Genomic DNA, 26,217 nt, shown 5'->3' with positions numbered 1-26,217 from the left:
GTCTGCTCCAAATACCTAATATCATAGTGCATTTCATCCGTCCTTATGCTTTCCAGAGTTCAAGGACATCAAATACACATATGCAGACAGGAGGCTGGTAGTATATTATTGTGAATTAATTTAGGTGTTACATGCTGTACATTCCTGTGCAAGTCTCTAAAAACATGCATGTAAATGGAAGCCCAGTATGCCTGGGATCAACTGGAACCCTGAACAGGATAAAGTGGCTTATGAAGGTAAATGAAGTGTACAACCAGGTATAAACAAGGTCTCTGATGACTCCTCATGTCTCCTGGGTCAAGGATAGCTTTATCCCTCAGGCCATTTCCTTAACTCAGCAGGCTTTCCCTATCTCACTTTCCCTACCTTTCTACACTGAAACTCTCAGTGCAACACATGGTACCTTCTTCAACTCTGTATCTCTACACTTCAGTATTTTTGCATTATCTTACCATTCTACATGTTACTTAATGCATCATTTTACACTGTTAGGTTTGCATGAAATATTAATCTACATTAATAGATAGTTTCACATTCTATCCACATTCTGAAAATTAAAAGTAAATGAATAAATAAATAAAGTGCAGCACTGGGGCAATGAAGCGACACAGAAAGGGTGAGTAGTGACATCATGTGGTGAAAGCCATCACTGCCTCATTGCCCCTTTAATCCACCCACATAACACTTCAATCCCTTCGGCCATAAATTATTTATGGCCTGTAAAAGCCTTTAAACAATATTCACAGTGTGCACTAAAGAGTAAAACACCCTTTAAAATCTTTCTAATGGGACGAGGCCATTCTCAGGGATTAAATGGATTATAAGGAGGATTCTTGCATCTGGTTGTCTGAGACACAGAGTCTTCAAAGCCTAATATGACCTAAAGCAATACATAATTATGTCTGAACTAAATGAGGCATAAAAAAAATATGCATTTGTGTATGAATATTGGCAACAAAAAAAATAAAAGAGCTAGCCGAAGCACAGTAAACTAGCAGTTAAAAATATACATGAGTTGTATTTCCTGAGGTGAAAAATATTTACATTTATACTTGAGTGTTATTGAAAGTGAATATTTGTGCTTTTACTTAATTGCGTTTCTAAAAAATCATTACCCATTAAAAAGGTTTCTTCTTTTCACATCCAGTCAATGACTGTTTTAAGTTTAGCATTCAATCATTTCATTTTCGCTTCTAATCAAGTACATGTTGAATAACGTTTAATTAACTATCAAGAATCATGCCATTTTGTCATTTGTTATGGCCATCTCATGCTACGTGATGTATTTAGCAGCACAGCAATCAGTGTGTGTATAAGCTACCAAGCTGCTGTGTAAAACTTGAGGATGAACCCCTTTGTTCTACCTCTGTAAAATGTTTCAATACACTGGACTAAGCAATGACTCATATACAGTATATGAGCTATGTTCCCGTCAGTAAAAGCGTGTTGAGATACGTTTCACTAACTTGTTAACATTAACTGTGCATATTTAACTAAATTAGCATGTTTTCTTTGCTAATGTTGGGTTAGACTAGCATCGCTGGCTAAGTAGAAAGGCATACTCTAGATAATGATGAGAATTAGATATTTACAGGATGTTTTACACATGAAAACATATCATTGTGTATTTTTCACTTTTTTATATTTAAGTACATTTAAAACTTATTACACCCCTGATAATTTATCAGAAATATAAGAATGAACTTTTATCGTGTATATATATAAAGAGAGACAGATAAAAAAGAATATTCACACGTTTAGAAGAAAAATACTTTATTTCTTTATAAATTCACATGTAGTATCTATGAAAGCATAAAATTCCATCCGAGGACTTTTTTTATTTTCACGTGTAATTCAAATCAGAGATGGCTGAAGGTTTACCTCACATACAAATACATACACAGTTAATTGGAGGGGAGGGACAAAAAAAAGAAACAGTATTTATTTCATCAGGCAACCTTTCAAAGAGGCCTGTTTTGTACTTTGTGTCTGTGAAGGTCAGTGTCTGGGCTCTTAAAGTTTTTTTTCATTTTTGATATACGTGAAATATAAATGCATCAGTGCATGGTGACTAAGAAAATTCTGGTGATGTCTTTTCTTTTCTTCTTTTTTTTTTTTCAAAACAAATCTCTTGTACAACCATGCCTGATTACCAGTTGAATAAATGTCCAATGTCCAGTTCCCTTTGTAAGGGGGAAAATTGAGAGAGAATAGAAGAGTGGAATATCATAAAGTGCCCCAAAAGTACACCAAAATGGATACTTGCTATCAGTATGTCTGTACTTCAATGGCGTGTGTGAATATTAGATTTCCACGGAGTGTTATGCATCAAATTGGAACATTTCACATTCCATTCAGAAATGTGAAATATTTCAGAACATTCCTTTGACTCTGCATTTTCTGCAGCCTGGACATCCTACGGTGACTGAATAGCATGAATGAATCATGGCGTCCATTTAGTTTCCACAGGTTTGTGAAAGAGTAGCGACAGATTCCATTAGTGATGTGTTTTCACTCGTCTGGTCCAATAGTAATGGTCATGTTTTCATATTATTTTTCTCTAAGAGTGATGGCCTAGGTGTAGGACAAAATTTTGCCCATATGCTCCATACAGGCTCATTAATATCCATTGTTTGTTAAGAAGCTTGCATAAGGGACTGAAAACAGTTACTGGCTTCCACCCACCTCTCCTCCCAGGAGTGTATTGGCTCCAATCCAAGGCAATTTAATTTTCCATCTAGACTGAATTTGCCTAGGAGAACAAGAAGTAAAGGTGTTAGAGACAGCTGTCTCCTGAAAACAACATGAATCATTGCACAGTTTGGGGTAAGACAACTCTAAAATTTAAACAGCAGTAGTCTTGCTGTTACAATGAAAGGAATAAACTTATCTGGAAAATCTACCTCATCATTTATTATTTAGCATTTGCATCACATCCTTCAGCTTAGTCATTCTAACATGCAGTTGGGCAGCAAGTCAGAAATATAATAACAGCAGTTGACTGTCCACTTTTATCCCTGCAGTTGCCTAGAGTTTTGCTGAAGCCTTTCATACATATGCATGACTCAACAGATCCTCGAATGAGTAGCATATGGAAGGTAAATTCAGCATGGTAAAAACCTCGGGCCTCATTTATCAACCTGGAATCATTTTGAGGAGCATTTGCAAGCGGTATTCATGATAATCCAATTAGCTTGGGAAAAAAGTCCTATAACCAAGTACTTGGTGCAAATGTATGTATGAGAAGACTCACTAATATCTGTTGAGATCACTTATTTATTTCAATACATTCAAAAAATGTAGCTGTTTCATATTAATAGGTTATTGATATCCTAAAAATACAGAATAAGTCCAAAAAATTGAGAGGACTTAGAGGACTAGCAATAGAATTATGACAAAAGTTTCAATTCTGCAATATAAGAAGAGGAGGAGTTAGTTTAGGTCTATTGTAGCAGACATGCTGCAATGGCTGAGCTGCATTACTGGAAAGTTTAGTGCACTCCATGCTTAGGAGGCACTCTCATCGATCATCTTATGGAATTTTGTATGATTGGGATTTATCACTATATTCTAGACACATGAATAGGATGCAAACCGGAAATACTGAAACTTCAAATCTAGCAGGAAGTTTTAGCTCAGTTACACACAACTTTGGTTCACTTACACATAACTTTTCCAGGCAGGAGTAGCTGGCGAAGCAGCTACTAAACAAGCCTATGAAAAATGTGTTTCCCCTAATCCACCTTCATTAGCTTAAACCCTTGTTATCAATCAGTAGTTACTACAGGGGAAGCCATTCATATATTTCAGAGTGCTGAGTTAACAATGCAAGAGTAGAGAAGGGGTTTTGATGCCGGTAGCTATCTGCAGGCAGCAGCAGGCCAGCACTAAGCCCTCTTCAGTTAGCTATTTTTAGCGCTGCTGCAGTCAGGAGGGATTCTGGGTGGGAAGTGCTGTTGGTAGGGAGACAGTGAGGAGGTTATGGCCCACTTTAGACAGCACACAAACAATAGTTAATAACCCCCCACCCCATATCTGTCCCATGGCGGGACTTCACTTTAAAGATTAGCCCATTTGTCTCTATATCTCCTGAACTCGATGTCTTTACCCCTTCAACTCTGCCTGGATGACCTCTCTCACCGCTTCTCGTCACAGTTTCCCCTCCACATCATAATGTTCTTATCACCTGCATCATCTATACTTGATTTTCTTCCTTTGCTCCTTTTTCCATCTCCTCCCGCTGCTCTTTCACAATGCCCTCTATCTCTCTCTTTTCTTTTTCAGTCCGAGATAGAAATGAAAATCCCATCCAGGTGTGCTGTTGAACACAGTGCTCCATTCATCTATTTTTCCCTCTGCTTTCAAGACATTGCATTCAAGACTTATGACAGTGACACAGCGAAAATGCATACAAAAGGCAGTCTTATTTCAGGATGGCCATCTTGCTTAATTCTTATACTGAAAAGTGAATACCTAAAAGGATACATATTTAAGCCCCTGAACCTCATAACCCTGTGAAATGCAAAAAAAAAATTCTCAAAACTCTTTTTAACTCTGTCCACATAATAAATCACTCTGTGAAAAAGATTGGCATCCATTGATTTTCAGTAGCTAGGGACAGCTTTTGAAATTTCTTCTTCCCTTAGATCATGACCCTGACTGAACCTGACATCCTTCACCTGCCAGTCATGCTAGAATTAATTTCTGTCAGTGTAAGGCATGGTTTCATAACTGAACCACCTATTTCACTGTCTTAAATCCACTTCATGCCCTCCATTGATGCACTTCTGTGGAAACTAATTCCCTGAGAGGGCCCTCCTGGGCTATGCACCAATGCTAAATGGACTTGGCTCCTTCAGGAAGTGGTAACGTGGAAGGTCAAAAGACTCAGGTAACAGCCATTATCCTTTCTCAAACCTAAGAAGAGCAAAAGCAAACCCAGCCTTGCAGACATACTCCGAGCTCCATTCAAGCTCAAGCCGTGCAGATGTGGAGGAGAGCAGACTCTTAAAGGCACCAAAGCTACAACTAAAATAAAAAATATATAATAATGTCTCTAGGGTGGTCAGAGTACTGGTAATTGGTTTCCCAGAAAGAAGGAGAGAAGCCAGCATGAGGACGAGTGGCAAGCCAAGTGGGAAACTTATTCTTCACCAGCCTCCCTAGTTCTCTTTATGCGTTTATGTGCTGTGAGAGATTTGTGATTTTTATCATGATTGCTTATTCCCACAAGCACTTAGATGTGTAGGCGGGGGCCGAGGCAGCAGCAGCCACAGCAGCCGCAACAGCAGCAGCAGCAGCAGCAGCTCAAATGAAGGGATTTTCATCATTTTCTTTGTAGAGCTGTAATGCTGCGATGTAAAGCTTATTCAAATACACCCCCTGCTTCATGAATATACTAACTCACATTGCTAACCATTTGCAAAGAATATGCTTGTTATTCCCCAGCAGGCATAATCATAACAAAGAGCTGGTATGTGAAGGTGCCTAACAAACTTCCTTTCTTTTCATTTTTTATTGTAATACTAATAATGAACAGCAATTATTACAAATATTGATTAAGGACTCATTACCTTTGCAAAGAAGAAAAACATATTCATGAGTCTACTGAAGCATGTGTCTACATTTGGAGAGCAAATTAAAAAGCGAGAAACTCTCCTGCTTTGCTATGCTGCTCTTGAAAAAAAATGTAAAATGTGACTGGAAATCCCAACAGAAGCAACCCGCTATAGCATTTTAAATCTTCAGCTCATGTAATAGGTCATGTCTGTTGCATGTTCTCTTCCTCTGTCTTATGTAAATGTAAAATGCAGCACACACTTCTCATGTTACCACCGAGAGATGCTACCACACTCACCCTGAAGGCTTCATGATTAATGAGATTGTCAGCTGATCACCTTCTTTTTTCAAGCATCAGTACTTTCAGCCAATACAATTTAACAGCACTTGAAGTTCCCAATTGTCTTGTTCAGCTCAGAAGCTAACTGTTCTTCGATTACCTCAACAAAACCCGGTAACTGTTATCGATACAAATGTACTCTCGCTGTCCTCAAAGAAAATCTGTGATTTCCATCATACACTTCTTCAAAAACTTTACTTCAGAGAACACCTTGCTGTGTTTAGTCATTTATATGCATGCAAGTAGCTTGCTTTTGTGTTGGATTGCCTCAGGGATAGTAGAAAGCTAAAAAGACTTCTCTTTTTCTTCTCAGAAACTGTAATCTAGCAGCTTATACAGATGGTTTATTAGCCTACTATTTTAATCATAGATCGCTAGCATAGTTATCATGCCTGCTGACCGGGATTGTATTCTTGGTAACTCTAAAAGAAAGTGTTTTGCAGTCCATTCTTAGTTGAGTGCTGCATTTATTGTTAGTTCCCTGGTACTACTGAGGATATTCTTTTCTTATACAACAAATCTCTGGTGATTCAAATAGGTTCAGAAGCAAGAATAAGGAAAACAAAAACATGGGAAATAATGTTTATTGATTGACCTCAAGGGCTAGTAGACCAGCATTTAGCTCATCCTTGCTCTGATGCTAATGCTTAGCAAACAAATCACGGATACACATCTTACCTTGGACATAAGGAAATCCTCAGTAAGGCAGAGACACCCCAGCACCAGGTTAAAAAAAAAGCAGAAGATGGGAAGGAGGAGGAGAGGACGGGGGATGGGATTTGACCCTGTGTTATTGCGATACTGAGTCTTCTTCCTTGACTGACTTGCCGTATTCTGGATTTAAGTCCACCACTGTGGTGCCTTTGAGTGCCCCATAGCCTCCCTCCTGAGCACCATAACTCTCTGGCCTCTCCTGACTGAGAAGCATGGATGGTTTACTTGCTGAAGCGGAGGAAGAAGATGATCTGGGTGGTGGAGGGTTGGATGCTGCTCCTTGCTGGCCGCCGTTGGTCTGTGAACAGACGTTGCTGACGCGCTCTGCCTTTTGCTTGTAATGCTGACTGTGCAGCTTGTATTTCATTAGCAGGATGAAGATGAAGACGAGAACAGATGCCACGATGATGCCTCCAATAACAATGATCATGGTGCCCCCCAGGAACTGGTCATGGAGCGAGCGGCAGTGGTGGTACTCACGCTCGGTGCTGAATGACACGCAGCCGACGAGGCGTGTGGCCGTGAGTGCAGTGACCCCATCATCGTAAACGGCCAAGATACAGAGATCGTAGTCCCGTGCAGAGGCCAGATCACTCAGCTGAAACAGCTTGTACGAGGCTGGAATCATCCTAAGAGAAAGAAATTTGAAAGATGGGTGGGGTAGGGAGATAGGACAAAGGACAAAAGTATGTTATTGATTATATGTATTCGTGGGTAAATATATAAAAATAGTTAAACAAAGCAATCAATTCAATTAAATTACATTTGCCACGTTTTATTGAACTCTCTGTAACACTGGCAGTATTGATCATGCTTCCTAAATGAATGCCAAGATGAGTTTGAGAAAAACATATCAAAGCACAGTGTTGTTTTGAGCAGTCGATGCCTAATTGGCTACACCGCAGAGTGAAAGAGAAAAGAAGAACACTGCTGTTCCCCTAATAGCACAGGTGCCACTTAAACATGAATAATGATAATAAGAAATATCAACGACGAGACTAAAGTTATTTTTCTTACTGTGTTTACTCTCGTAAGTGACAACTCACTGATTTTACTCCTAGTTTGTCTTGTTAATACATTAGCTGGTTATTTTAAAACAAGGCCATCAGAAATTAGACTTTGCAACAAGACAAAGGAATATGAGAGTAGAAATAATCTAATCAAGGGCTAGATCAAAAAGACAGTAAGGGAAGAGACGGTACAGGGGTGGAGCAGAACCGAAGCAGTCCAAATTGCAAATTACACAAAAGCTAGAGTCTTAGCTAAGGAGTAATTTGTGAAATTTGAAATATTATCAATCTTTCGTTCCCATTAGGTAGTTAAGATTGGGGGAGATGTTGAGATTTATAGCTTGGATAAGCCTTTTGAATTGTACCATAAAACAAACTAGCTAACATAAGTGTTCAGGGAATTTAGAAGAAGTTCGCCGAAGCTATCGTTTTAAAACGTGAAATCCAAACAAATACAGCCATTCCTTACAATTAGTGTTTAATCCACAGCAATACACACAAAACACATGTGCCTCCTGGCCTAAATGCTAGTGCAAGATTGGATGTTTTCTGAAAAGACAGAGAACATAATTGTCCTGGATTGAGTTTCCTAAAGGCATTGAAGTACAAACATCATAGTTACAACAGTAGAGAGAGAATGACACTACACACTCTCTCTCCCATTAAAGATCTTCACAACTCTGTCCTGATTGATTGGATGTTAGTGGACATTGTTTTAGTTGCCATTTAAAGAGAACTGGGCACCACAGAGATGTTGTGCCTTTCTCTTTAGCAGAGATATTTATTGTTATTTATGACTAAGAGAACTATGGCATTTACTGCACTGAAAAAGATTCTGCTGTTGAAGATGGCTATTGCATGAGCTGTGTGCTATCAGTGAAGCGGTGCAGCTTGAATCAATTCAAAAATCGCTGGCAGTGTGAAAGGATCCAGGGTCCCCAGTTCGATTCTGAGCTTGGGTTACTGTTTGTGCTGAGTGGTGAATGTTCTCCTTGTGTCTCAGTGGGTTTCCACCAGGTTTATCCCAATCTCTCAAAAAATAAATAAAATATATTTATATAAAGAAACTTTAGGTGGACTGTTTTCTCTGAGGTGTAAATAAGTGTGTGACTGACTGACATCCTATCCAGGGTGTATTTCTGGCTCATGTCCAGTGTTCCTTTGATACACATTGACCCTGACCAGTGCTTAGTGAAGATGAATGAATGAATGATGGTCTTACTCTTCATCGCTCACTAACATGAATGTGCTTCAAAATAAAACAGAATAATTTTTTTTAGACGCCAAAGATATTTAAATATGTAGAGGACGGGTAAGGTTAACATGCGGCCATCACAGGTGAACAAGTGACCCTACAACTTTTGCTCAAATTAATTTTGACCTCCACATTATAGCATACTTCTGTGCACTGCGCCTGCATGTAAATATAACGTAAGCTCTGCAGCAGGTTAGTCTCAGGCTGTCTGAGTCATGCATTATTCAGAGAGAGGGACAGATTCTGTCTGGCCTTTACCACCAGTACTTCATTTCTATTTATCAGAATAACAGCCGCACGACCTGGTGTACTGGCCTGATACAATGAAGACCAGCTTGCCCTGGGTGTGTGTTTGTATGTATGTGTGTGTGTGTGTTGGTTTAACTCAACAGTGAAGGTAATTACGCATACAGAGGCCACTCCTGTTTAATGGCTGGAGCAAGCAAGGTCGCATATCACATATTACAGTCACATTTGTCATGCATCATCATTTAAAGTGTCCACTACAGCAGTGTGACATACATACTTGCTCTTAACAGTCAAATACAGCCAATAAAAAGGAAGCGAAATTAGGGTAGGGAAATGTCAAAGACTGTGTACAGTATGTGGGACATAAATATGTGCAAAATATTTTTTGCAGTATCAAAGACAGTATAATTTTTCTCAGCCTACAAGTCAGAGCAATCGTGTTGTTCCCGAGCAAGGAGGAAAATGCACTTGAAGCAATTTCTGCATATTAAATAAAATTTGTTTGTGTACAATAAAGTGGAAATAGTGCTGATGGGGCCGGATTTACTCATCAATTTATGCCGGTACCAGTTATCACTCAAAATACACCAAAAGAGCAGTCTTCATCCCCCCCAAAATAAAACTGGAGCTGAGCTAATTAGCATATGAATCTGGAATGATTGACAGTTCGGTAGGTGTTTTGAACTCTACAGTATTAACTGACAGCCCTTAAAAGCTCCGCCCACCATCCCTGCATGTCATATTAGTAATCCCTCAGCCAGTTTTCTCATCTCGGCTCATTTTTCCAGTTTGAAAGACTAAGGAATACGTTGGAAATATACTGTGTTATGATTTTTAAAGTTAACTGCATTATTACTTCCACATATTCCCCAGCCACTTTAGCGCAGCTACACATTATGCCCTTTTTGGGTTTGCAGGTGGACTGAACAGAATTTAAACATACCCTGGTTTTTCAAACTGTCTTGTTCTCCGAAGGTCACACTCTAATGAGGTGATACGCTAAACCTGCAGTGTGATGGCTGCAGAAGCTTTAGCACAGAATTTGATGGACATATAAGTTATTCTTCCCTCCATTTCAGATACCAAGGTGTTCAGCCTGCCACTGATCTGTCACCAAATGCATCAAGAAGGGGTTGGCAGGGGGTCAGACAAAGCCTGCTACTTTTGGTATATGTCAGAAATGTGGCGTTCTATCATCATGTGCTGGAAGTGGTGCCATTTAATTACCTGTTCACAGCACATGGGGAAGAAAATGGAGAAAAATTAATGGTGGGAGGCTTTCAAATGTTGACAGTTGACAACTGAGCGTAGCATTTTCTGACAAGCCCACCTAATCATCACCACCTCTAACTTCCTAACGTCATTCATCACCTTCACACTTCAGCCAGCACCATTCCTCTTTAACCCAGACAGCTCCAACACCAACACACAACTCTATCATATACCTTATGTACACACAGGATCCCTGACATTTGCTTCTGCCTTCAAACACCGCCTGGAACTATCACTCAGAAGCTTTCTTCCAGTCTTCAGTATGGAAAAAGATTCTAAGGATTATAGACACCTACATTATACACGGCCACCTGTTCTTATTTCTTATTTTATCCTCGAAAATCTCAAAAATCTTCTCCTCTCTTGCTTCTATTAATCCCACCAGCTCCCACAAGCTTTGTCTTCAACATCCTAGCCTTTATCTGCATTCTTGTGTTAACTTTCTTCTATACCAACAGGTCACTTTATAATCCTAAACTTATTTCTCCCCAGTTTTTTTCCTCAATTCTTTATCTTGACCCCCACATCAAGTTCAGTCATTCTCTTCTTCACTTATTCTCTCAGCATCTACCATGATGGAGCCGGGTATTAACATATATATCTAATTGATTCTGAGCTACATTTTTATCTCTTTTTTGCTATCATCAAAAACCAAACGGCTTTCTTTCTTTTTTTTTTTGCATAATTAACAACAAATTGCTTTTGGTGTGCATCTTTTTATGCTCTTAATCTGTCCATGGAGACATGGCAGAAATTAATTATTCCCTTACACATGATTTCAATGAGAAATCACTGGAGACAGTGGTGAAAGGACCACTGCTGCATATTAAAAAAGGGAAAATCATTGTAGCCGCTTTACCCGGCGAATAAATTCTGAGAAAAGAAAAAATCAAAACATCTGGAAAAAGACCTTAAGGCTATGAGAGACAGATGAAACTAGTGGTTTCTTTTTCAGTTACTGAGAACGCAAAGCACACACACGTTTTTGAGCCCTGGGTAAATCATGGCTGGTTGTAACTGGTGAGGATAAACAGTTAATTTACAGCTTGTGTTTTTATTTCCTTCCCCGGTGTGTGGTTTAAAAATAACGAGCTGCACAGAGCAAAGGAGAGATGGGAAAGTTTGACTTTAAAGAAGAAAGCTTGGAACACCACTGTGGTTTTGCCTTGGTTTTGAGGTCATTCTTCTTTCCTTTGTCATGTGCAAATTTGACTACTATCACACCGTAGTCACTTTTAATGTGTTCTTCCCTTCATCTGTATGTAAATGAAGAAACTTATCATGTTTCATGATTGTCCTCATACAAATCCAGATCTCAGAGCTCCAATGGGAATGGTCTCATATAGAAACATATCTGGTGGATCAGTTCTTTGGAAAAGCTCTTTCATCATATTGTTGTGTCGCCATGCAGACGGCCTTCATTTAAGGTCATTTGCATTGATTCTGATGGTTCTGTCTAAAATAAGTAGAACTATAAAAACTGCAGAAAGCCAACAACAGGCCTATTCTCCTGCAAGCAAAATGGAGAATCAATTTATTAATCGAATAGAAGAATATCAACTTTAGAAAGCTATTTCTGAAGAAAAGTCATTACAGTTTGATGAGCTATGATGGTACATTGGAAAGGAATAATAAGCTAAATGCACCATCCAAATGGAAATTTACCAATATAGTGAACCATTAGACCACATTTATTGGCATTATGCATGTCCTGCTGTATACAGTGTTTGTAGCATACATTAACTGCTTATCAACCAGAAACCATTAACTTTATTATTGCATTTTCTTTTATGACAAATTATACTGCTTGCAAAGATGCATTGTATTATATGATATAAAATCTTTGAAGCATAAAGAATATGTCGTTGTATCTTTACTTACCAAGTATAGTTTATCTCTAAAACTGATAAAAGTTACATAACCATATTTTAAGGCATATTCTAATGGCATAACATTTGCCATATTTGGCAGAGTAGGCAGAGCCTTATCTATTACAGAAAAAATGGCATTTATAATCTATGCCTATGTAGAGCTTTACAGAATGGACAGGACGATAAATCCTACACAGACTGCACTGCTTATGTACAGATACACACACACACTTATCCAGAGAAAGTCTCCAATTACACATATATGTCTAAATTATATGAAAAAAAAAAAAAACCCCAACAACCCTGCCTTGCTTTTTGTTGGCTTCTCCAAAAGTGGGGCGAGTTGCTGGCAGAGATCTAAAATTGCACTGGGTAAACCAAATTGACTGTATCAATTCTCAATCTCAGCAAAGAGCTCCCTGTGATCCTTAAAAACACTTTCCCTGCACAAAACCTTGAGTGCCAAATCTTTAAGCAACACATCATCTTTGGCTGACAGACATGACTGACAGACAGTGTGTGGGATGGGATCTCCTCATAATCCCATCCCATGCAATTACACTTTCCTGCCACTAGTGATTTCTGAATATGCATGATTGCACACATCCCCTGACAAGATTAACATGATAAATCATATTCTATGTGTAGAAATGTCCCTATATGTGGTTTTGCAAAATAAAATAACTTGAACTGTCTTATTACAAGCTTCGTATGAATTGTCCTGTTTCCTTTACCATATGAACGGATCCGTAACTGAAATGAACTGAAATGTTCATTCCTGTGTTGCAGGATATCCAGGATGATCCAGGACACAGTTAAAGCACAATAATAACAAGTCTTCATCTTGTTCTATATCTTATGCTATTTATTTTCTGGATAACGACTGGTAGCACTAACATTAATAAACGTTAGAGAATTTCTTTCCTCAACACATGCCAATTAACTAAACTGCAAGGAATTGTACATCTTTCATCTGACATTCGTTTCAAAAACCACAAACCAGACATAATAGGAATATTCTTATTCTCAGTAAGACACTTCACTGAAACCTTAGACTTAGCTGATCATGTGTAAGACAGGAAAGATCTGTGGATTCTATGAACTCTGACAGATGCAGTAAATGTCGCACAGTGATCCCCTGCAGAGATTCGATTCCAAAAAATATTACCATCTGGTGTTGTAAATAATAAATCAGAAAAGCAAGTCACACTAACCTGTAAATGAGGATTTCATCCGTGGAGCTGTTGTACTGGATCTGGTACATGCGAACCCCAGGGATATGGCTTTGTGAAGGCCAGCGGATTGTGACTGATGTAGCTGTTATCTCGGTCACACTGACCCGCTGTTCCACTCGTGTCTGCCCCCCACTGCTGTTTGACTTGATGGAGGTGGGCATGTCTGAGGGTCCTGGTTCAGGTTCGAGTTTAGGGTCGTAATGTGGTGACGGGTTCACCACAAGTTCCACAGGGGCCGTGGCCTCTCCAGCCGCATTGGATGCTATACAAGTAAACACGCCTGAATCTTTCACCGTGGCTGTAAGGATGTCTAGAGATCCATTCTCATAAGCAGTTGTTCTAGATGTGTTTGCAATCAGCTTTCCATCTGGACTGACCCAATGTGTTGTAGGTTCAGGATCCCCCACAGACCTGCACCTCAAGCTCACCTCTTGACCCTCCATAACAAACATCTTTGAAGTGTGGCGTGTGATCATGGGTGGCTCGCACACAAACTCTTCCTCACGGATGGTCCAGAAATACTTCCCTGCTAGTTCTTTGGGAGAGGCGCATGTCTCAAGGTCGTCCTCCCGTGTCAATCTCCTCAACCACACCAGCTCACAGTTGCAGTGCAGTGGATTTCCACCGAAGCTCAGTACCAGTGCAGTTAGTGGTGAGCCCTTTGTTTTAGCATAAACTGGTATGCGCAAGAACAGTGGGTCTGGAGGAATCTTCTTCAGCTTGTTGGAGGTCATATCCAGCCTTGCTAGCTTGTGCAAGTTTGAAAAAATGCCCTCAGGCACAAACTCGATGAGGTTGTGATCCAAGCTAAGTGTATTGACACTGACAAGGAGAGCTATAGTGTCCCATGGGACATTTACCAGGTTATTATAGGACAGATCCAGATCCTCAAGAGTCTCTAGGAAGTCTTGGAAGGCTCCGTGGGAAATTTGTTGCAGCTGGTTATTGGCGAGGATTAGGTGGCGCAGGTTGACCAGGCCTTGCAGATGTGTGTCATCCAGCGCTGTGAGACGGTTGGCATCAAGGTGCAGTGCATGTAGCTCCTGCAGGTCGGCAAAGGCATAGGGCAGGATGAGGCTGATGGTGTTGCGAGACAGAGTCAGGTGGATGAGGCTGCTCATGTTGGCGAAGTCGCGGTGCCGGAGTGTGGTAATGAAGTTGTCCATGAGCCGAAGCTCGGCGGTCTGCCGGTCAATGTTGGGTGGCACGAAAAGCAGGCCTGTCTTGGCACAAAGGACCGTGTAGGAGGGGAGGAGATTCTGACAGGTGCAACGCTTTGGGCACAGCATAGCGGCAATGGGCAGCGCCAACAAAGACAGGCACAAGAGCACTCGCTCCATGGCTGCACTCCTGCAAAATCAGAAGAGGACCAACACAGAGAAAGAGGTTTTAGCATGCATGTGGAGTACACACTCTGGATTTCTCTCGCTGCCTCTCTCTCACACACAGACGTACACCCGAGGGAAGAGTAGAGACCCCAATTCCGAGCCAAAACACAATTTTATTCGGATAGTACAATGTAGACACTCACCAGGCAGTCAAAAATACATCTATGGACTGCCAACTATATGTAAAAATGACAGTCAGCTTGCCCCATAACTAATTTAAAGCAGTTTGTTAATAATTTATGGTTTTTGATGTTTAGTACATCATCTATAGACTCAAGTCTTATTTCAGTTTCAAAATCAATTTAGGTAGTGTTTGATTTTTTTTTCTTTGGATAGCCATACATTTTATGACATGGTGTTGAGAATCAGTTGATACACTGCCTCATGACAGTCTATAGATGGTTTGTCTTCATTGGACTATCCAAATTGACTTTTTAATTACTTACTATATTTTGCAGCTGTTTTAAGGCATACAGACGCAATCTAATTACTTGATTTCACAGATACTTGGACCATTGGATTACAAATTTACAAACTGCCACAAGCAAAATCAGATGAGAGCAGGATGTAAAGATAATGCATACAATCCCCAGTGCTGATACCCAGGAGAAAAATAAGTAATGTATGTCACGCTTGGAATCACTTAATGCATTCTAGTGTTACAAAACACACACTGCCACTCCTTACTGTAATGTATGCAGGCAGGAACTGCAGAGTAGAAAAGAGGAGTGTGTGTGTGTTAGTTATAGGGGGGTTTGTGCCAAAGCTGCCAGCATGCTAAACTTAATTGCCATCCACCACGTCATAGTCAGAATATACGACACCCACCTCTGCCTCCGTCAAATTTATATATGATACAGAAAGACCGTTGCACCAGCTGTGTGAATATGAGTAATTATTTTGTGCTAACACTCACTGCCAATGCTAATGAATATCTGATTTGTGGCCCTTTATTGTGTATGCATATACTTCCACATTAATAACTTTTGAACAAAAGCACATAAATGTAATTATTTTCACAGCCAGTGCACGACTTCAACGAATATCAGTAAGCCATGCAAGGAGAGATGAAAGGGACATGCCATCTGCAGTGGAGGAGGAAACAGCAGAGCTATTTTACGCCTCTCAGTCAGCAGGGGGAAATGTCGAGCTTTGGGCTTTCTGTGTAGAAAAGTTGAAATGGCAGGGAAAGGAATAGGAGTTGGAACGTGAGTGCTCGAGTGAAAGGAAGTGGTGATACATCTAGGCGAGCTTAAGCCCCCACTCTCCATTACACAGAAAGTCATGGCCACCCCTGAGAAACAGCTATTATCCACACAACTAACTAAGGAAAGGTCTGTCTTTTTAGCTTTCTTTTTTTCTGCTCTGAGGCGCGTTGCATCAGCCTTATACAAGAACATATTTGTAGAACGTTGCCTGAAATGTGATGGAGCAAAAAGATGTGCCTCACATATCAATACGCAAGAGACACTCAGTGCTCCTCCTCTTCCAACAAGAGCGGCATAACACTTCTCCACTTCCTCTGCCAGGTTTCCGCACCTGCCATCTTCCATCCCAGTGTGCATTGGTGAGTCAACCACAGTATGTCGGGATAAGATGGATAAACAAAGGCGCATTATGTGTAGTCACCTGCTATGTTCACATTTAGTAGGACTGGTGTGTTGTAAAATTGATGTTGGATTCTCAGATCAGATTAACAGCAGCTTTGACAGCCATTCGGATTGTAATTCAAATCACAATCATTATTGTTTCTATAGTAACAACTCATTCCTTGAGACTTGCATGGTGGACACGCTACATAAACTAAAGCTAGTGATAAACAGATTACAATATAATAATATTTATAATAAAAGATTAATTATTAATATGTTAAAGCTACAGTCCCCTCTGAAACTACTGAAACGGCAAAAACCAATGCATTGGTTTTTGCTATAAACCAAACACATTTGAGCTTTCATTTCTTGGTATTGCATGTCGATGTGTTAAACAACATAAAACATAGAACATTTTGTATCAGACTACCCAATTTTTAGCCGAGCAAAAATCTAACATGAGAAGCTTTACTGTAAATTAAATTAGATAACATTTAGTATTTGTTTGCATACCCCTTGCTTGCAATAGCTGCATCAAATCTGCGACATCACCAAATTGTTTTTTTCTTTTGTGATGCTATTTCCAGGCTATTAACCTGGCCTATTTCAGTTAGTTGTTTGTTTCAGGAGGTTTCTCACTTTCTCCTCTTCAGAAGGTGAACTGATGCTCAATTGGGTTAAGGCCTGGTGATTGACTTGGCCAGTTTAAAACCTTTCACTGTTTCCTCCTGATAAAGGTCTTTGTTGAGTTGTCAGTGTGTTTTGGATCATTGTCCAAATTCATTGTCATGGCAGACAGAATGTTTTTGTTGACTTCTAAATTGATTCTGCTCCTTCCATTATCAATAATGATTAGTGAGCCTGTTTCAGAAGCAGCCATGCAAACCCAAGCATTGACACTTCCATCCATGTTTCAGAGATGAACTTGTATGTTATGAATTATGAGCATATCCCTTCTTCCCCCACACGTTGGCCTTTCCATCACTTTGGTAGAGTGAGATGAACCTCCACAATTTGGTTCACCTTGGTTCCAGACCTTCTGTGGCTCATATCTGTACTTCCTTGTGAATTTCAATCTGGTCTTCTGATTCTTATTGGTGATGATGGTTTCCATATTGTGGTATGGCCTGTATAGTTCTGCTCTCTAAATCTTCACACAATGGATTGCTATACCTTCACCCCTGCTCTGTGGAGGTTGTTAGTGATGCCACTGACTGTTGTTCTGGGATTTTTTTTCACAGCTCTCACAAAGCTCTTCTGTTATCAGGTGTTGTTGTTTTCCTTGGCAGACACCACTGGATTCTTTCTTTTTCAGGACATTGCTAATTATTTTATTGGTTTTGCCGAATGTTTGTGCAATGCCTATTTTATTTCCCCTCTTTTTTCAGCTTCAGAATGGCTTGCATTTCTTCCATAGACGGCTCACTGATCTTAAGGTCGGCTTATCTTTTTAAACAACAGATGTAGTCTTTACAGGTGAAAATGAAAGCTAAAACCAAGAGTAAAAATTTTAAATGATCAATTTAACAGGACACACAAGGGTGCCAAGAAAAACCTGCCAGTTGAATGGTTTATTATTTTTGGTTGTCAAAAAATTGGGTGATCTGATATAAAATTTGCTATGGCTATGTTCACTTTGGGGAAATATAAATACCAGGAAATGAAAGCTGAAATTTTGAAACTCTCTTCTCATATTCATCTTTTGATCTCAATCCCAAATATCTTCAGTCTACAGTAAAAACAACCAAATTGGACATGCTGTTCCAGTAGTTTCAGAAGTGGTTTATTTTTCTTGGAATATAAGTATTTCAGTATTAAAATGAGTAAAAAAAAATTTAGATATAGGTTTAAATATTGGTTTACTGGTTTAATCTTTTAATAGAAAAGACAAGATCATTTTTTTTTTTTGCTTGTATGATTTCTTACATATATGAAACTATATATGAAGATATTTAGCTGAGCTGGAAAGAAGAACAAAACTGAATTGTGTCATACAACAACTAAAGCAAGTGATTACTTTTAGTACATATAGCTCCATTGTCTCTTTCACTATACATGTCCATGGAATTTACTTCAGCCTACTGCCATTATACACTCTTATGTTTTCTATTTTTCGTCCATAATGGCTGCATGCATTAATGATTCAAAGAGGTGCAGGTGGAGGTGATTCTAAGACTCTTTGAAACCCAACAGCCTGAGTATGTACAAAGCATTCCAGCCATCTAAATACTTAATATAGCCATATATGTAAACATCAACCCGTCTACGTGCATGCTTTATCGTAGATATTGGCTCTTGAGGATGGCCTATAGAATGGATGTGATGGCACGTGAAACTTGGCCTTTGCAAGGTTTTCCACATGAAATGTTAATGGAGTGACAACAAGGCTTGTTTCTGATGTTTAAGTTTTTCTGGCAGAAGATCCAGAGGGATATAAACTGGAATAACAAGGTCTGGTTATGGATACTTGTGTATTTTCTGAATAATTGAATTAAAAAAATAATAATAATAATTCAGTTACATCCAGTATACTATATTTAACCTTGGACATTTAGACAAGAATTCTTTAAAATCCCATGGATCCAAGCTTATTATTCAGTTCTTCATTTTAATGCATATTATGAAGTCACTGCTTTGAATTAATCAGTAAGTACAGTGAAACTAATAGGAATGTATGTAGCTTAAAGAATGAGGATCACTGCCTGGGAGATTCAGAGGTTAAAACTAGTTAAAATTCAGACAAAACTACATATGTCCTTTTTTTTAACAGATTAGAAAGTAGTTTCAGACACCACAGCTATGCCGCATGGTTATAGCTCAGCTGTGAGTTTAAGAAAGGAAGCATGCAAGATAAAGCCTATGAGATATGATTAGATATTTTAATGAAAGACACTCCACAGAAGTACTGTTACATCGGGCCATTGGAGAAATGAGATAGAATTAGTTTCTACAATAATTGCAAGTTGTGAATTGACATACATTGATAGTGTATTCACAGCTTGTCAGGATTATGGTAATTACAAGTTTTTGACTTGACAGTTGGAATGACACTTTATAAACAAGTGCAAGTAAAAAAAAATATATCGAAGCTTTTCCAAATTTTACATGCAGTTAATGTAGGAGGAAAAAATACATTATGAGTGGTGCTGTTATAGGAAAATAATCACAAATTTTAAAAAATGCAAGGGAAAAATGGAAAAAGGGACTTTGATTTTTCTCTAATAGCACACCATGACTTGTTTTAGTCCACCTAAACCACAGGAATTTACCAATGGTAAATAGCAATATATATATATATATATATATATATATATATATATATATATATATATATATATATATATATATATATATATATATATATATATACACTATATTGCCAAAAGTATTCGCTCACCCATCCAAATAATCAGAATCAGGTGTTCCAATCACTTCCATGGCCACAGGTGTATAAAATCAAGCACCTAGGCATGCAGACTGTTTTTACAAACATTTGTGAAAGAATGGGTCGCTCTCAGGACCTCCAGCGTGGAACTGTGATAGGATGCCACCTGTGCAACAAATCCAGTCGTGAAATTTCCTCGCTCCTAAATATTCCACAGTCAACTGTCAGCTGTATTATAAGAATGTGGAAGTGTTTGGGAGCGACAGCCACGAAGTGGTAGGCCACGTAAACTGACGGAGCGGGGTCAGCGGATGCTGAGGCGCATAGTGCGAAGAGGTCGCCAACTTTCTGCAGAGTCAATCGCTACAGACCTCCAAACTTCATGTGGCCTTCAGATTAGTTCAAGAACAGTGTGCAGAGAGCTTCATGGAATGGGTTTCCATGGCCGAGCAGCTGCATCCAAGCCATACATCACCAAGTGCAATGCAAAGCGTCGGATGCAGTGGTGTAAAGCACGCCGCCACTGGACTCTAGAGCAGTGGAGACGCGTTCTCTGGAGTGACGAATCGTGCTTCTCCATCTGGCAATCTGATGGACGAGTCTGGGTTTGGCGGTTGCCAGGAGAACGGTACTTGTCTGACTGCATTGTGCCAAGTGTAAAGTTTGGTGGAGGGGGGATTATGGTGTGGGGTTGTTTTTCAGGAGCTGGGCTTGGCCCCTTAGTTCCAGTGAAAGGAACTCTGAATGCTTCAGCATACCAAGACATTTTGGACAATTCCATGCTCCCAACTTTGTGGGAACAGTTTGGAGCTGGCCCCTTCCTCTTCCAACATGACTGTGCACCAGTGCACAAAGCAAGGTCCATAAAGACATGGATGACAGAGTCTGGTGTGGATGAACTTGACTGGCCTGCACAGAGTCCTGACCTCAACCCGATAGAACACCTTTGGGATGAATTAGAGTGGAGACTGAGAGCCAGGCCTTCTCGTCCAACATCAGTGTGTGACCTCACAAATGCGCTTCTGGAAGAATGGTCAAAAATTCCCATAAACACACTCCTAAACCTTGTGGACAGCCTTCCCAGAAGAGTTGAAGCTGTTATAGCTGCAAAGGGTGGACCGACGTCATATTGAACCCTATGGATTAGGAATGGGATGTCACTTAAGTTCATATGCGAGTCAAGGCAGGTGAGCGAATACTTTTGGCAATATAGTATATATATATATATATATATATATATATATATATATATATATATGTATATATCATAATTTTTAGCTGCTCATAGTCATAGCATTTATAGAATAATTACAGCTCTCTAATTGTTGCAAAGTGCTGAGACTCTTTCTAAAAAATATGTCTCCTCACAGAAAACTCAATAACATAACATCTATATGAGGGTCTTCCCTTTTCACATCCATACGAGGGTGTTCCACCATGACAGAGCCCCTGTGCACAAAGTGAGGTTGGTGAAAATGTGGTTTTCCAGTGTTAGAGTGGAAGAACTTGAATGGCCTGCACTGAACACTAACCAGAGCCCCACTGAACACCTTTGGGATGAACCGGAATACAGACTGCATTCCATGCTCCAAAATTTAGTGCCTTTTCAGAAGCATGGAGGTTATTATAACAGCAAAGGTGGACCTAAACGGGATGTTTAATGAGCAGATGTGGGTGTGAATGTTCAGGTGTCCACATACGGCCACATTTCGGCCATGTAGTGTATATCCATTTCGGGGACATACCACAGAAACAACTAATGTCAGCATCAGAGGAGATGAACAGCTTCAAGTAGAATCTCCAGTCTGTCATTTTTTTTAATTACAGTATTGGATTTAAACACAGGATTCCTTCCTTGCTTTCAAGAGGTAAAGAAGCGAGTGCAGGCAGGTTGGAATGGGTGGAGAAAGGTGTCGGGAGTTCTGTGTGATAGAAAAATTTCAGCGAGAATCAAGGGGAAGGTGTACAGGACAGTGGTGAGACCAGCCATGCTGTATGGTTAAGAGACAGTGTCAATGAGACAGAGACAGGAGTCAGAGCTGAAGGTAGCAGAGCTGAAGATGTTGAGATTCTCTTTGGGAGTGACACGGTTGGACAGGATTAGGAACGAGTACATCAGAGGGACAGCTCATGTTGGACGTTTGGGGGACAAAATTAGAGAGGCCAGGTTAAGATGGTTTGGACATGTTCAGAGGAGGGAGAGTGAGTATATTGGTAGGAGAATGTTGGACATGGAGCTGCCAGGCAGGAGGCAAAGAGGAAGGCCAAAGAGGAGGTATATGGATGTAATAAATGAGGATATGAAGCTAGTGGGTGTAAGTGTTGTGGATGCAGAAGATAGGGATAGGTGGAGAGAGATGATTCGCTGTGGCCACCCCTGAAGGGAAAAGAAGATTCCTTCCTTGCTTTGTTTCGTAGCCACTGTCAATCTTGTTGACAAAATTGGTATATACTACCCATTTTCATATTTCATTTCATTTCACTATGTACTGCATCAGCTATATGTGGTTGAAATGACAATAAAGCTTCTTGAATCTTGAATATTCAAATGTTGGTGAGTCTTAGTTGTTTGTGATACTAGACTATGTGTAGACTATATTACAATTATATTACCTAATGGAAAACATACATGATTAGACCAAGACAAATTTAAAGCCATATATGTGTCACTCTTTGAATGCTGCACCTTTCAATTGTATGTATATAGAATAAGAGCCAGAGAGTGTAAACTAATTTGGCACATGCACTACATTCTAACTAGCAACCCAAAAAAAGAGCTAGAATACAGTTTGTCCTATTCTTAGAATTCTCCCTCTCAGCTATAAGCCTGTTCTGTCTGTTATGAAGTGCTATTTTAATCAACTCAGTAGTAAACATGGCCTAATTGCTCTTCTTGGAAACCTTTAAGATCAGGAAACAATATTACTGCAGGTGTGTGTGTGTGCATCTTTTTTTCCCACATTTTGTAGTACAGTAGAAATCATTTTCTTGATCTGATTAACTCCTAATCTCCGTCTGAGCTCCAAAAACTGCTGTACTGTAATATCTACATTGCCTGGGTGCTTTTCTCCATAGCCCTGATTGAGGCGGAGTGAACAGAAGAAGTTGAGAAGTGGTATTTGCATACTGACATTTTCTCCACTTCCTCTGCAGTGCTACATCAGAAGCCCCAAAGATTACACCAAGGCATAAGGTGTGAATTTCAGTCACTCCCATGTGCTAGCATGCTGAAGTCAAGCAAAAGAAAACAAACAGACAGACAGACAGCACTTCACCCATGACCCAAATATGGCATTTCAACCAGCATGGGTTCTAGAGTGGCACCATTTACGTGCATAATGACAAAAAAAAACAACTCAAAAGCTAACCAGAAATGTGGTGCATATTGACATCTGATAAGTATCATTTAATGGCAGACAAGTGGAAGGAGTGGCAGGGCAGAATATAGTTTTGACCGCTTGAGTGCTGAGTAATTGCAGGTTGTTCTGGTTTTAAAGGAAAGGACGGGTCGGATAGGTGCTTGTCTAGCAATTATTCTTTACTGTGCATTAGCCAAAGGCAGGCTGCACCTGCACGCATTACCAGAGGGATGAGAGGTGACAGGAATAGAGTCTACATGGCACATTACTGCTGGGTTAGCATAGCGCTTGGTGTTAATACCACTCAATGGGAGCATTTCCTATCAACTAAACACAAGCCCACATACTGGGAAGAAGCACTCAAAAAAACAACCAACTTGCTGTGACCACAGGGATGTTATTAACACTTTTAAAAGAGGAAAAATATCCATTCATATTTGTCCACCACTATTATGTGTTTCTTAACTAGTAATTAACTGGTATCCTTTAAAAAATGAAGCCGGATGCCCCTTGCACATCTCTTAGTTGGTTACACATTGATTATACACTTTTGTATCATAATTGCTGTTCCTATGAATATTATAATCCGGCTCAATTTGCCATAATAAAGCTAGTTTGTGGCACAGAGGGTGATTTGGGCGTACAATGTGGCTGCATGTTTGTTATTTCTGGATGAGAATTTCTAAAATATACATATATATATACAGTGCTCTGAAAAGTCTACTGTTCCTGCAGTTCACATTTGCATATTTACACCTCTATGAATATTCACAGAGCACCTTCTGTGAATAACAATCGTTTAAACCTGAATTTCTCAACTCGCTTTTGCACGCATCTACACCTACATCTAATTTTTGTCTTTCACACACATCTAACACCCAAATACTTTCTCGTTTTTTTTTATTACATGTACCAAATTTGTTCACATTTGCATAAAAACCCGGAATGCCAGATTGAATTTTTGTCCTAAGGCACTAGCTCTCCAATCATGCTAGCACTCATTCCTCCGCATTTTAGGCAAAACAGGGTGCTAGCAGAGTATGAGTGTGACAGGAGAGCTGTGGTCCTCCTATACACACTCTTTGCAGATGCACTTGGCAGATCCATCAACACTCCACTTGCAGTCACCGCTACTATGGCTTCCAGGGGCTGTGCATCATCCCAATTATATTAAACAACCAAAACGCGCTCTATCTAGCCCTCTTCAGCCCACAGTGAGCCACGCTGAGCTCCCCAGGAGTGGGACTGTAAAGTGCAGGAGATGACAGTAATGATGCTGAGGCATCAATGCAGGCAGGAACAGTATCGCTAATCTGTCCAGTGCAGCAAAAGAGTAAATGGTGTTAGGTCTAGTAATTACGCCATGATCCACCCCACTGCTGTCTTTAATAGGGCTGACCTTTGGCAGAGTAAGCTTCTGCAAGAATTCAGCAGACAAGCTTAGGAACACACACATGCCTGTATATAGACAGAATAAACACCTACATTGCTAAAATATTAAGAATTTTTTTTTAATGATTGATGTAGCCAGATACTTAGTACAGTAATTATATACAAGTATATTGTTGCATAACTAAAATAATAACGAATATAGATTCAATGAAAATGCATAAATAGTAAAAGGACAGATGGGCCAAATTTGATGTTCATTGATGAATTGCCAGTAAAAATAAGAATTGACTTTAAAGTGAATAGCAAATTGAAACCCTTCTTATTTGCCTACTGACATTCATTCATGACTTTTAAGTCTTATGAGCCAAAAGTCAACTCTTAGGAATTAGGAAGTGGGGAAGAGCTAAGGGGAAAGGGATTAGTGGTTCTAACTTTTCTAAGAATTTCATTTGTATATAATCCAACACAATCACTCTTCTATTCTTTTCTCATTCCTATAAATTTTGTCATTAGATCAGGGTTGGATCAGGAGGCTCATACTGGCAGGTAGCTTTTAGTCTACCCCTATGCCAGAGCTCTAACTTCTATTAGAAGGTCTGGAATATTTCTGATATAAATGTGGCCAAGACTTTCACAGAAAAGGCAATTTGGCTGATTGCAAATGACCAACTTCAGACCTCAATAACCTGATGTCAAGCTCTCAAGATTACCTACCACTAAGGTCACTAACAAGAACCTTGATAGATGTGGCCAGGAAAGTGTACAAAAGATGCATGGAGTGTCGGAGGACAGAAATGCCACCCAGTCTGCATTCATTTACTATTTTTAAATAACATAGATTATAGATAATATGGCTTATATGGGGAACTGTGGCTTAGTTTGTCTCACACCTCCTGGGCCTTATGTACTTTGGGTTTCCTCCCCTAGTCAAAAAACATGCACTGTAAGCTGATCTCAAAATTTTCTGTAGTGTGTGAATGAGTGTGATTGTGCCCTGCAATGGGTTAGCAACCTGTCCAGGGCATTCCCTGATTTGTGCCCAGGATAAAATCCAGGTTCCATGTGACACTGTGTAGGCCCATAAGCAATCCATAAAATGGAGGAAAATATGTATAATTCTAATAAGTTGTGCACTGTTGCAAATTACATGGTGAAGGCTCTGAGCTTTGACCTTCTACATTCACTTTGTATAAGCAAGGAACGCTGACACTGAACTCTTCTAACTTTAATGTGAGAACTACACAGCAAATTGCCCCAGGGTCAAATTAACACCACCAAAGCTGACTTTTTTTTTTTCATTGGTACTTCATCATCTACAGTGTTAAATTAAATCCAACTGTATGTACATAAGAATGTTAATTTGACAAAGGGGAATTTGCTGAAGATAGCAGTGTGAATTACAGGGATTGGTAGCAAATATGTGTAGAGAAATGACATTGCTCACACTGGTGTGCACATTCAGCTAATATAGCATTCACTTGGAGAACATGAGGCATCACCAATGACAGCTGGAGAAATCTTCCTATTAGAGGCATGGGGAAGTTGCATAGTGAGTCTGGGAAGTCTCCAAGGAAACTGAAGAATGGTGTTCATTTC

At 39.7% G+C, this 26,217-nt stretch overlaps 1 protein-coding gene across 1 annotated transcript in view; it reads right to left on the bottom strand.

Moving 5' to 3' along the window:
- Positions 1 to 2,093: 2,093 nt before the first annotated feature.
- The window catches only part of si:cabz01090165.1 (uncharacterized protein LOC100333421 homolog), a 157,910-nt gene continuing 133,786 nt past the window's right edge, over positions 2,094 to 26,217 (bottom strand). The window contains exons 3-5 of the mRNA XM_058388505.1: positions 13,485 to 14,855; positions 6,578 to 7,242; positions 2,094 to 2,752 (exon numbers count right to left, since the gene is read on the bottom strand). Coding sequence (XP_058244488.1) covers positions 6,690 to 7,242; positions 13,485 to 14,845 — 1,914 coding nt within the window. The 5' untranslated portion in view covers positions 14,846 to 14,855 and the 3' untranslated portion in view covers positions 2,094 to 2,752; positions 6,578 to 6,689. The remainder of the gene's footprint in view (positions 2,753 to 6,577; positions 7,243 to 13,484; positions 14,856 to 26,217) is intronic.

This window comes from Hemibagrus wyckioides, linkage group LG04 (assembly GCF_019097595.1).
Source record: "Hemibagrus wyckioides isolate EC202008001 linkage group LG04, SWU_Hwy_1.0, whole genome shotgun sequence".
NCBI lineage: Eukaryota > Metazoa > Chordata > Actinopteri > Siluriformes > Bagridae > Hemibagrus > Hemibagrus wyckioides.
The sequence above is the reverse complement of the archived record's forward strand: the minus strand, read 5'-3'. Positions and strand labels throughout refer to the sequence as shown.